Genomic DNA, 12,183 nt, shown 5'->3' with positions numbered 1-12,183 from the left:
CTCAGCATACTACATTCCTTTATGCCAGTGCATGATATATGTCAGGATGTATGGTGCCTTTTGGCTCAGAAGCTGTTTAAATGCCGTCTTATTAAGAGACCAAACAGATTTCTGTCATTCTTAGCACCAGCTTTCACTTATATTTTCATTTAAATATTCTGGAAAAGCAATTGGATTCGGTAGCTGCTAAGGCAAACTTTGAATATTTTCTATGACATCTCCTTCAGAGCTTCACAGAGCGAATAATTGGATGTGTGGCATCAGGTGAGACTTCAAGTTAGATTTGGTGACAAAGTCTCTTTGCAAACTTAGTTTTGAGGAGAAGGTTATATCATCAAATCATGGTTACTTGTGTGTGAAAAACTTAATTGCCTGTATGTTTAAGGCTGTGTGTTCTTCCTCTGAAGGAATCCTGTAGCTCAAACAAGGAAGGCAAGAAAGGATGTGTAGGTGTGGTGGGCTGACCCGGCCGGCAGCTACGCCCTGGAGAGAATAGGAAGAGCAAAAGTGAGCAAATGCACGGGTCAAGATAAAGATAGCTTAATGAGCGAAGGAAAGAGGAAGAGAAAAACAAAACAAGCCATGCAAAGGCGATCACTCACCGCCTCCCACAACGGATGCCCAGCCAGTTTCCAAGCAATGGCTACCTCCCCAACACCCTCCCGCCACCCACCTCGGCTTTTATTACTGAGCATGACGTCATATGGCATGGGATATCCCTTAGGTCACTTGGGATCAGCTGTCCAGGTTGTGTCCCCTCCCAGCTCCTTGCCCACCCCCAGCCTGCTCGTGGGTAACGCAGTGAGAAAAAAGAGAAGGCCCTGACACTGTGCAAGTATTGCCCAGCAGTAGCCAAAACACTGGCCCTTATCAGCACTGGTTTAGTCACACATCCAAAACCCAGCACCGTGCGCTTTGTGGTCATGATTGGAAATCTTAGCTGAAACACACTTTCCCTTATTAATGGTAAATGATGTTAATGACATGTATTCCAGATAACCACTGTGGATGAACTTTATGGTGAAACCATCATGTACGCAAGTTTTATATATGTACATTACATTTAAAAAATATTACAAAAATATTAAAACTTTCATAAAATTACTGTAAAATTAATAGCTTTAATTAGTTTAAATTAATAGTTTAAAAACTGTTATTAAAATTACAATTTAAAATTACATTTTGACAATTTGGAAAATAGCTTAAAGAATTCCTTGCTGTCCTCAGAAGGAAGTCCCGTACCTCATCCTAGTCTGAGGTCTTACAAGCCACTTGAAAATGTGTATTTGAAATGTAATTTCACTAAGTTTGAGGTGGTTTGTAAGCATGGAAAGCAAAGTAGCAGATATTTAGTACATGTTGTTCTAACCTGCTGTTACCACAACCAGTAGGAGAAGACGGGGCTGAAGGTTAGCTGTCTTTTTCCGTGGTGTATCCTTAAGCTGAGTTAGAACACATATTTTCCTCCAAAGAGGAGCTTTAATATGGTCAGCCCAAGTACTGCCTGCCTTATATGCCTTGATAGCTCAGTTATAATCAGAAAGATTCTTATGTCAAGAAAAGAAAGTATGAGCTAAAACTTGTAACAGCGGAAAGTTTGTTTAGCAGGAAATGGTTAAAAAGAAAATGCATCCGAGTCCCTAGTAAAAGCCAATTTCGACCTTGACATGATATGTAAATATTGTAAAAATGTCATAAATTTCACATTATTTACCTGTCTTGATACAATGCAAAATCTAAGAAAAATAGCAGATTAGTTGATGGGAAGACTGTCTCAGTGTGCAAAGTTGGCAGGGTAGTGTTGTTCACACTGGGGAAGGGACAACATAATAAATGTTCATTGCTCTCCCGCCAAATCACAGGTCAGACTCAGCAGGATATAGGTTATCCCATGGCTTCCGCTGATTTTGTATTTCTTCCTTTCTTTTATACTGTCTAGGAATTAACATATAAATCATACGGAAGCTAAGAAGACACCAGTAATGTTTGCCGCCAACATGTGAATGAGAACGTTTACTGGTCCACCACTAACATTGAAGGAAAAGAGCGACAGCTAGAGAGGGGGAGGGAAATGAAGTTAAAGACTTGAATTCAACAATAAATTCAATTTCTGTTCTTAGTCACTCCTTAACTCTGTGGAGAAAGGAGGCTGAACAAGAGAGAACACAGAATCACTTAAAATTAACCGTAACCAAACAAGCCAGTGTTTCTGCGCAAGTTGCCAAGACCTTGCTAGGTCAACTGCAAATAACTTTCTTTGCTTCACTGGCAGATCCTCATCTGGGAGGAAGGAGAAGATTGCGATTGCTTCCAAATGGGAATAAACATTGAAGTCGCTCCTGGGTTGCTTGAGAACACCTATTTTTCAATAGTGCAGTTTTAGCGTGAAGTTAATGATTCAAAACTGGAATTTGGATGAGTCCTAACTGTTGAAATAATTTGGGACTTCATGTATCATATCCTTCCAGTATTAAAAAACCCTGCTTTGATATGTGCGTGCCACTTAGACATAGTCTTTTTTAATGGATGTGTATAGTGAAGTTGCTAAGGATCTGCAATCACTGATGATGCTCGTGCTATGCTAGAGACAGGCCCCACCTTCCCCAGCAGCGTGGAGCCAAAAAGGCATTCCCTTCTCAAAGATGCTTAAATCCCGAAATCTCCATTTGTAGTTACTAAAGAAGACTATGGGGGATGCTGGGAAATTCTTTTATCACCTTGCTGCAGTTTTTTGTTGTCCATTCCTTTGAGCTGTCTCTCCATACTCACGTTCTTAAACTTGTTTCCACACTGAGTTGGGTTTGAGACTCCTGGAATTGCAGCTGCCCAGCTAAGCTTGCCCTCCTTCATACAGTATCTCCTCGCTGCCAAGATTTTAAAGATTATGGAGAACATAAAAGTCCAGTAGAAACTCAAATTGATGTCACAGATAGCAGCTGCACCTCTTCTGGGTAACAGATCGGCTGGATAACGATCAGCTGAGCAAATCATGAAACCATAAAGTGATGACAGAAAACGTCCTCCTAGACTTTGGAACAACCACAATTCAGCTTATATTTTGCCTCTGAAATTATATTCACGCTTCTGTAGGTACATGAATTTCAGTGTGCACACTCCGCAGTACTGCAGTTCATCCATTTTAGGTCTTTTAGGTCCTTTCCAGTGTCAAGGTGGAATTTTTGTTTCCGCAGCACAAATACCCCACAGCGCTATTTTAAGCATGCCTGAGTAGGGCACTTACCGTGCTGCCAAATTTTGATGATACCACACTGAGTACAGTTATGTACAGTCTTCAAAAAATGACTTTTTAATTACCAAAAATGCCTGCAGATCTAATGTGTGTGGTGGGAATTAATTCCTCCTTGCATTTCCCTTCCTCGTTTCTGTGCAATTCCCAGTATTGTTCATATTCAGATCACAGAGACTACAAAGTTCATCCCAGAGCTGTTTTGGTAGCTTGGGATCCCTAAAGCCATCTCGCAGGCCAGCCAGCCTAGGGCACGTGCTGACTGAGGTTGCGTGAGTTTGTCTGTACTTCGCGATGTCTCCTGGATTGACTGTGAAGTATACCCACTTCGCAACATTTTGTCTTAAATTCAGACCTGCTTGTAGTTATTTTGGCCCTTTCTCTCTTCTCCCGTCGTTCTGTGGGACGGAGTTTCCTGATTTTTTTCATTTTGTTCTGTTCAGCACACCATCTTGTCTCACCTCTTAAATGAACTAAGAAGCGTTGATTCTGCATGCAGAATCCCTCAGGGGTCAACCCTGAGGCTAGTGCAAAGCGACAGAAGCAGACACCCACTATCTTTAGGGGTGAATAGTATGTATATATGACAGCCCTATTTTCTGGCAGGATAGATGCAAGCTAAGGAATGTGCAGTGATTCTTAATTTGTACTCCTGCTAGCCAGTTTGGCTAACCAGTCTCGTCCATGTAAACTAGTTCTGTTTTTTCTAGTCCCACGTGCTTTACAGAATCAGATACAAAATAAGTTATGCAGATGCAAACAAGCTTGATAAATAAGTGAGAGACCATTTTTCTTCTTCATTGGCTTGCTTTGATCTGTATTCTGTACATAATAAGTAACTTAGGATTTGCAGAAATTCCATTCTTTACCTTTTCTTTGTCCTGAACTTTTTTTTTTCCCCCAATTTCCACTGAGTCCAGTGTATTTTTGTGAAGACGGAGAAGGATGGTTGGCAACCTTCAGTGGTGGAAGTTCCAGCTGTAGGTGAAACAAGCAGCAACGGAGATATTCCAGTATGGAAATTTCCAAAGGGTAGATTTGTGTGGATTCTCTGAAAACCGAATTCCAGTTTCCTCTCAAACATCTAGAGTGTCTGTATCAAATATACAGGACGAGTCATTTTGGGCTCCGAACTTAAAATGGGTGGGTGACATGCCTGTCCGTATTTAAGTTAATATGCGTATTTAAGCATGGACTGGAGGGGACTTAAAGCAGGAAGCAGTTGAGACTGCGCTGAAGGGCAGAGCGCAGTGAGGTTCAAGTACTCTTTGAAATACTCTTCTTGTACAAAGTGCAGGGGCACGCTGCCAGGCAAATTACCTCAGTCTGTCTCTAAGATAAGAGAAACAAAACTACCTCTGAAAGTCCCGTTTGAAATATTTTGCTTAAAACCCAGAGGGAAAGAGGCAGCTTCTTTTGAAACTCATTTAAGGTGTTTTTCTTTTGATTATTATTTTTTGGTCACCTTAGAAAAATGTCAAAAGCAGGTTGTTCTGATAAATACAGCAAAAAACAGACAGACATGGAAAGCAAGAGGTTTTAGGTGGGGTTATTGTTACAATCGCCTCTCACTTCACATTGAAATCAAGTCCTCGTTTCCAATTGCATATGGCTTTGCTAAGTTTAAACATGCAGACCCATGGTAATTTCTTTTATCTTCTGGCCTGTATTTGTGCAGTTAAGCTTCCCAGTGCCTCTGGCTCTGTTTAGTTATGCTTCGGCCTGTGATTAAGTGCTACTTTCCTTACAATTCCCATGAGTAATGCGAGTTCTCTACCGAAGATAAGGAGATCCTTTTTACTGTGCTTTGCTGTCTTTTGTGTCTGTTTTACTTTATTGTCTACTTCTATCCGTGTCCTCCCTAGCTAAACACAGGCAGACTGGAGAAGGAACCTGCCTGATGCAGATGCTGGTGGCAGAGGGAGGAGGCTGGGTTTGTGGCGTGACGCTGCATGGGAGCAGGAGTGGACTGGGAAAAGGGGAAACAGGCAGGATTCACTGGGACCCCACTGTCCAGGCAGAGACTAAAATTGGCTAAGAAGACAAAGGAAGACAGAAAGTGGCTGCTCAAGGGCCCTGGGATTGACAATCACTTAAACAAGGGAACAGGGGCAGTGATGGGAAAGAGCATTGGTGGAAGGGCCAGACTGCAGGGAGGAAAAATGGGTAAGGAAATTGAGTCAAGAAGTAGGAGAGGAAAGGAGAGGAATATCCTGGGTCTGGGTGGTGTCCAGGACCGCTTAGATAAGGTCTAGGAGTTGCTGAGGAGATGGGCATGGGCCAAAACAAAATTAAGGAAGAAAGTAAATTAGATTAGTTGCTAGGAAGAAGAGGGAGATTGAGGGACAGGCAGACAAGGAGACCAAAGCTGGAAGCTGGTATAGAAAGGGGAGAAAATTTTAAGTCGTGAGCCTGAGATTTGCTGGGTAAAGGGCTTGGGGTTAAGAACAGAAGCTTGTTACGCAGCAAAGATGAGCAATGTGAGCAGAAGTGTGGCTGGGGGAGGGCATAAAGGATAGAGCAGGGTCTACCAGTCAAGAGCAACCTACAGCTTGCAACCTACAGACCCACAAAGTCAGAGCAATCTTTCAGCCAGAACTGGGCACCGAAATTCAAATTCCAGTTCTCACTTTTGTGCTTGGCCACTGTCCTGCCACGTGTCTTTTTCTTCTCTTCTTGCACTAATCCATGTAGAGGGATTTAAAAACATAGGGCAACAGTAAGTTTTATTAGTACAAGTGGTCTATATAGTGCATGCAAAAGTTCGGCTGTTTGATGTAGCTTTTTAAATTCACTTTTTTAATTTAGGAAATTAAACATGCTAAATAATTAAGTTGCAGCACATTATTAACGTTGTCTGACTCGGCCCTCTTGCATATTAATTATGATACAGTTGTTAACTGCATATTCTGGTACGTGTCTTTATATTTGTATTTCTATTTGTTTTTACATATTCGCATTTGATATTGCATAGAAGAACAGGATGACTTTTAGGAATTGAAATGTTTTTTCATTCACTGTTAAGCTATCTTCAGGTACCTTGGGTATCCATTCTTTATCTGCCTGTGATAGTATCAAACTGGTAATTATCTGTCTTAATACAGCTATTTCACCCAATAATCATATTTTCTAGTGCAAAACTTGCATCAGATTTTCTTAGTGGAAACAATTAGTCTGATATTCCAGAAATGATATAATACTGTGTGATAATTAAGTAGTTTCTCCTCCTCATGCAAATTTAGGACTGAGAAGTCATTTACAGTGTGCTGTTGTTAAAACACTTGTTGTTGTGGGGTTTTTGTTTTGGTTACTTTAGTTTAAAGGAACTATTTAAAGGAAGTGCCTTTTTAAGCACAGTGGGTTAACATACAGACTATAGCAGGAATGGAAGACGTCCTGCAGTCACTGCAGGGGAGAAATTAGTTATTTATTTGTAGTTGGTGCTCACTGGTAATCAGCTGTAACGCCAATTAGATGTGCAGAAAGCCTGTCATATCCTAGAGGAACTGAGTTCAGACCGCGTTACGAAGAGTGCAGCGGCTGACCCGCTGTACCGTCAGCGGGGAACAGCGACTGATGGCTGACGAGTGACTTCTGAACATTGCCTTGCAGAAATCAGGAATGGGAATCTGAAGGCCATCTTGGGCCTTTTCTTCAGTTTATCTCGATACAAGCAACAGCAACAGCAGCCACAGAAACAGCAGCCACAACACCATCCATCCCAGCAACCTCCCCCAGTGTCCCAGCAAGCAGGGCCTCCGTCCCAGTGCCAGGTCGGGGTACAGCCGCAGCAGGTGCCAGCTTCGCTCCAGACTCCGTGCCAACAGCCCCCGCAAGCTGCGCAGCATCAGTTCAAAGCACAACCAGAAATGCAGTCAAGGTGGGGGAATTTCCTTTAAGTCTTTTTTTTTTTTTTCTTTAAATTGTTTATTTCTTTTTTCCTTCTTGTGAAAGGTCTTCAAAAGCCAAAGAAACTTCTTTCTTTAGTTCTATTCTAGAATAAAGAGTGTGTTGGAAGTCGAGTGCTGGGTGGCAATTGACTTCACACCTTTGGAAATCAAAACAGATGTGCTTAAATATGTTCTCAGTGCTGGAAACATGCAGTTCAATGGGTTTAAAATACCTGGTAGACCAAGTAACCACAGTATTTTATAAGGACATTTTTCTCAGTGTTCCTTTTGCTTCTTTCTACTCGCAAAACACGTATATCGTTGCCATTACAGAATATATACTTTGGGCATGTGGAAACCAACTTCGGTTCTCAGTTTACAAGAATTTTAGTCCTAAGAAGTGGAAGCTTCTGACAGTGGTAAAAGAAATAGAGCTTATCATGGCTGGTGATAGTCAAAATCAAAGCTAAGCTTATTGGTCAAAAGTAATATGCTGCTGGCTTACATGAAAAATAATTTTCACAGTTGGTGTTTGTTGGCGCTCCCAGATCAGAATACAGATAAGTAGAGAGTCTTTGTCCCTTGAATGTCTCTAATCCTAGGGTGCTCTTTCCAGGTTAAAATAAAAGCAATTTATGAAGGCAGTACCACCGTGAATGCACATACAGCCTTCTGCTTGTCTGACCCTTCCACTGCTAAGAGAGTGAGGGGTTTAGTGGGGATAAGTGGGCAGGATTAAAGGCTGAAGCCATATTTGCACAATTACTAAAGTATGAAGGCTTTTTTTTTTTTATTAAATATCTCAAATTAAGTTAAGGCTTATTTGTGTTAAAATAACACACATTAAGGTGAATACTAGCTTAAGTGCTGCTTTATGAGGAATATAAACAGTTTAAATGAGGCCTTCCAAGTGAGACTACTGAGTTTACTTGGTTTTTGCTTACGCCTTTCTTCATGAATCATGCTCATTTTGGGTGTAAACAATATTTTCGTATAATTGAAAAACATAGTGTGGCTACAGCATGTATAAACTTGTACAGGAAATAATTACTGTAAAACAAAGATGTATTTGAACATATTTCTGCGACTTTTCTGTCAAAAACATGCAGAGATGCATGGCACCATTTGAATATTGCTTTGACATTTTCAGTCCATTGTGTGGATTGTGCTGGGTTTAAAATAATTTAAAAATATCTAACCTTAAGGTCCTAAACACCATGTTTTCTTAGTGTATACTAAAGTGAAATTGCTCAGATTCTGCAGAAGAATACATATAATAAAAAAATGAGAAAAGAATATTAAAGTTGGGGTTTGCATGCAGAATTGCATGTTCATTACTCTCTAAAAATTAATTCATTTCAGATTTTAGTTTTGACATAAAGTTATACTTAGGCAAGAAGCTTTTTTCCCCCCCTATGAAATTCATAAAAACTCTTTCTTTCCTAAAACTATGTGCTAAGTTCAGTGGCTTAAAAAATAAAAAGTGTCTTTGTTCAATGTTATCTTCCACTTTTTCTTTCCTGTCATACAGTGCATCTCCCAGGGACTCATCTCAAAGCAAAATCATCCGATTCACTCTTGGTCAGAAAAAGTCTTCTAGGTTAGCATTTCTTCATCTTCTGCAAAGCATGAATAATCCTTTTGCAATATTTCTGGATGCATGTTTAGGGTTCCTGTTGAAAAGAGTTTGTAACTAGGCGTTTTACAAACAGCTGAAATGTGGAAGTGTTAGATGGATTTTAATTTTTTTTTTTTTTTCCAAGGTGTGGAATGCATTTTGGCCCGCAAGAAAATAATTTGGTTTTCTTGTCCTTATGAGCTTTTGCTTTTGAGAACAAAACATGGTTCTGGGAGTACTCTCCCCACTGTACACATCTGTGTTAGTGTATTTAGATCTGCGTTACTGAAACTAGCATCAGGCTAGTGTCTTAGCTAGTAAGGAGAGCATCACGTGCAGCCCGTGCGCCCAAACAGCACCGTGTGGGTCTGTCTCATCAGAGCTCCTGCACTCCCCAGAGCTCTGAAGCTGAGCACATCTAATCTCCCTGAAAACAATTAATAGGTATTGCAGTCAATTTTTTTCCCGAACCCCAGCATGACTTGCATGCCAGCTCATATGACCATCTCATCTCAGTGATCGTAAGAGTCTCAGTGATCATAACCATTATTAACGTGGTTATTAATCATGTTTACTTTTACTACTATTATATATTAAAATGTTTTACTAAGAATTTGTATATAGTTATACATTGGTAAACTATACTATACCATTTTTGCTAACCTTGTAAACTATTACTTACGATTTTTATTCAGCTTGACAAGTTTGTATAGATCATTAGTTCTGCTGTATAACGTGGATTTATTTCCCCCATCTTATTTCTTTTATGACAGCAGTGAAGGTCTGCAGTATAATCCCTGTTAAAATGTCCCATGTTTCCTTTTCATGTTCTCTCTTCATCGTAATTATGGCTTGACAGTTCGTATTTGCGTGGAAGAGGTGCTGAAGTGCTGTAATGGAGAGTATTCTCCGAGCTCAGTACCTTGTCTCTAATAGCAAGAAGCTAGAAACATCTCCCTGAACCTAATTTTTTTCCCTAGATTTCACAGGCACTGCTGTAAAATATCTTGGCCTAATACCAAAAGCAGGGGCTTAAAATCAGTCAGTTCAACTAAAGGGAAAAAAAAAGTCTAAGAGAAATTACACCACCTTCAAGAGCGTTTTTAGCACGTATGTTTTTTATTCTCAGTATGTTTTTATTGGCAGTGACATTACTGACTTAAATCGAAAACTTGTCACTTTTTGAGTGGTCACATGGTTTGAGTAGCTTTATGTACTTTAAAATCTGACAGATTTGCAAAACCTGTGTGGGCATGTGTGGGGAGCCTTTTCTTACCCATCAGTACAAGAACATTATCCCTTCTCTCCTGCCAAGCCCTGCTAGAAAATTCTCTTCCCAGTACTGGGGGCTCCAGTAGCATTTCTGCAGTGGTTGGCCCGTACTCGCAATGTTTTATCACTGGGTAGAAACTTTCAGCTGAGAAACTTGTGCGTCCTTCCTACCTCTAGGAAACCTAGCTCGTTTCCTGTTAAGCAAAACAAACTCTTAATGAACTTTCTTGTCTTGGTGACTCCCAAGTTCTCAAGAACAGCGTTTGTCCCTGGTTTGCCTCTGCTTCTTCCCATGTAGTCTCCTCTACAGTGGATGAAGCATCTCTAGGGTGTTCTCATTTACACCTTGCTGCGACAATGAGTATGTACAACTTTCTAGCACCCCCCAGTGTTGAAAAAGACTGGATAAACTGAGGAGCTTGTCTAAAAGGCTTCAGCAAAGTCAACCTCAGAACCATGATGTGCTGTGCCAGATCTGTGGTGGTTTGAGTTTGTAAATTAATTTTTGGTTTTGTGTTTGAATGATGCCCTTATGTCTTATCCTATTTTGAGCTTTGAAAGCATGTGCATGCGGCTGCTGACATTTTTGCTCTTTTCCTTCATGTTTCTTTTCACATTTCCTATTTCTTCCCTGGTCTTGGAGAAGTCAGTTTATTTAGGAAGCACTGCAAGACTCCTTCCTGGCTTCTCTTCCTTCCCATAGGCACGACAGTGATGTGGTCGGTTGCATTCCCATTCTCTCTGACAACCGGGATTTCTTCATTTTAGCCTATTATTGGCACAAGTTATTTAAGACAATTAGATTTCTGTGTTTTATATAAAGAAGTTTTAAAGAGATTCTATCATAGAGAAAACACAAAGACAGCAGAGAGTGGTCCCTTTCATTGCTACTGTAGGTGACGTGATCTGGTTCTATCTTTCAGTCTTTAATGTGGTGCCCTTGCTTTTCAAAAGAGTGAGCTGTTTCACTAACTCTCTTCAGTATGCATTTTGAGCAACTACCAAATCTTTCAATTTTTAATATTTCATCTATTTGGAATGTAGAAATATGTGCTCATTCGTGCACAAAATACAGTGCGAACATGGAAACTTTATGTATGAAGTTTGACTTTGAAGGACTCAGACACACATACTGTTCTGAGATGTGATGCCAGTGGCTTTCCTAATTCTGTCGGGCTTTGTAGAAAAGTCTTCCCCTCCCTTTTTGCCTGAAAAGCATGAAAGTAGTATGCCTCCCTGTCTACTTATTCCAGAATCTTAACTACATTTTTTTTCTAGGTAAACAGCTAAATCTTGTAAATACAGGCTACGGTAAGGAAATGCTGGATGAGACTGACCCAGTTTAAACCAGAGGCTTATACCAGCTCACTGATAACGTGGTTGCCCTAAGACAGGGAACTGAAGCTTTGTGTGATTTTTTTTTATAGGCTCAAATAATTGAACCAAGTTAAAGTTTCGCTGGGCTTGGCTGCTTTGTAGCTTTGTAGCTTTCAGAGCAGAGATGTGATGTATTTCTCTACAAGGGAAAAGGCAGCCATGTTCTGTCTCATTGTTATTTCCAAAATAAGGGTAGCCCTTATGTGTCCAGCATATAAATGTGCATCAATCTGGTTTAAGAACAGTAGTGTCTCACTTAGTCTTAACCTTGTACCAGTGCTATTGCACCACTGAATTTACTTGCAACTAACTCTGATTCACAAGATTTATGGCGAGTGACCATTAATTTTGGTTTCTTTTTTTTGGAGGGGTGGGTGGGTGGGGTGGGGGTGTTCTCTGATGTAAAACAATTCAGACTGTAGCTTGGTTGCCATATATTTTTCATTTAGGGTGATTTTTTTATTTGTTCTTATGAAAGAACAAAGACTCTTATGAGTATATATTTGTGGTATTGATTCTTTTCTTTTCAGCTTATGATTGGTATTCCATAGTTTCTTTCCCAGAATGCTTTTTAAATATATTTAATCGTATTGTAATTCTTTCATCAGACTTCCAGGCCCCACCACGAGGGTGTCCGCTGCAGGCAGTGAGGCCAAAGCTCGTGGTTCTATTAGTGCCAACAATCGACGCAGCCAGAGCTTTAACAATTACGACAAATCTAAGCCTGGGCTTCCCCCTCCAACACCAACAAGTAGCAATGACAAAGGTAAGCACCTGAG

At 40.4% G+C, this 12,183-nt stretch overlaps 1 protein-coding gene across 3 annotated transcripts in view; it reads left to right on the top strand.

Moving 5' to 3' along the window:
- The window catches only part of NAV2 (neuron navigator 2), a 233,309-nt gene that overhangs the window by 90,682 nt on the left and 130,444 nt on the right, over positions 1-12,183 (top strand). For 2 of the 3 annotated variants that reach the window (XM_075163318.1, XM_075163317.1), the window contains exons 5-6: positions 6,860-7,127; positions 12,013-12,170. In XM_075163318.1, coding sequence (XP_075019419.1) covers positions 6,860-7,127; positions 12,013-12,170 — 426 coding nt within the window. Of the gene's footprint in view, positions 1-6,859; positions 7,128-8,668; positions 8,738-12,012; positions 12,171-12,183 lie in introns of all 3 variants that reach the window. The other variant, XM_075163316.1, reaches the window with a different exon arrangement.

Source organism: Calonectris borealis, chromosome 14, assembly GCF_964195595.1.
Source record: "Calonectris borealis chromosome 14, bCalBor7.hap1.2, whole genome shotgun sequence".
Taxonomy (NCBI): Eukaryota; Metazoa; Chordata; class Aves; order Procellariiformes; family Procellariidae; genus Calonectris; species Calonectris borealis.
Note: the sequence above shows the minus strand (reverse complement) of the source record. Positions and strands in the feature narration are given on the sequence as shown.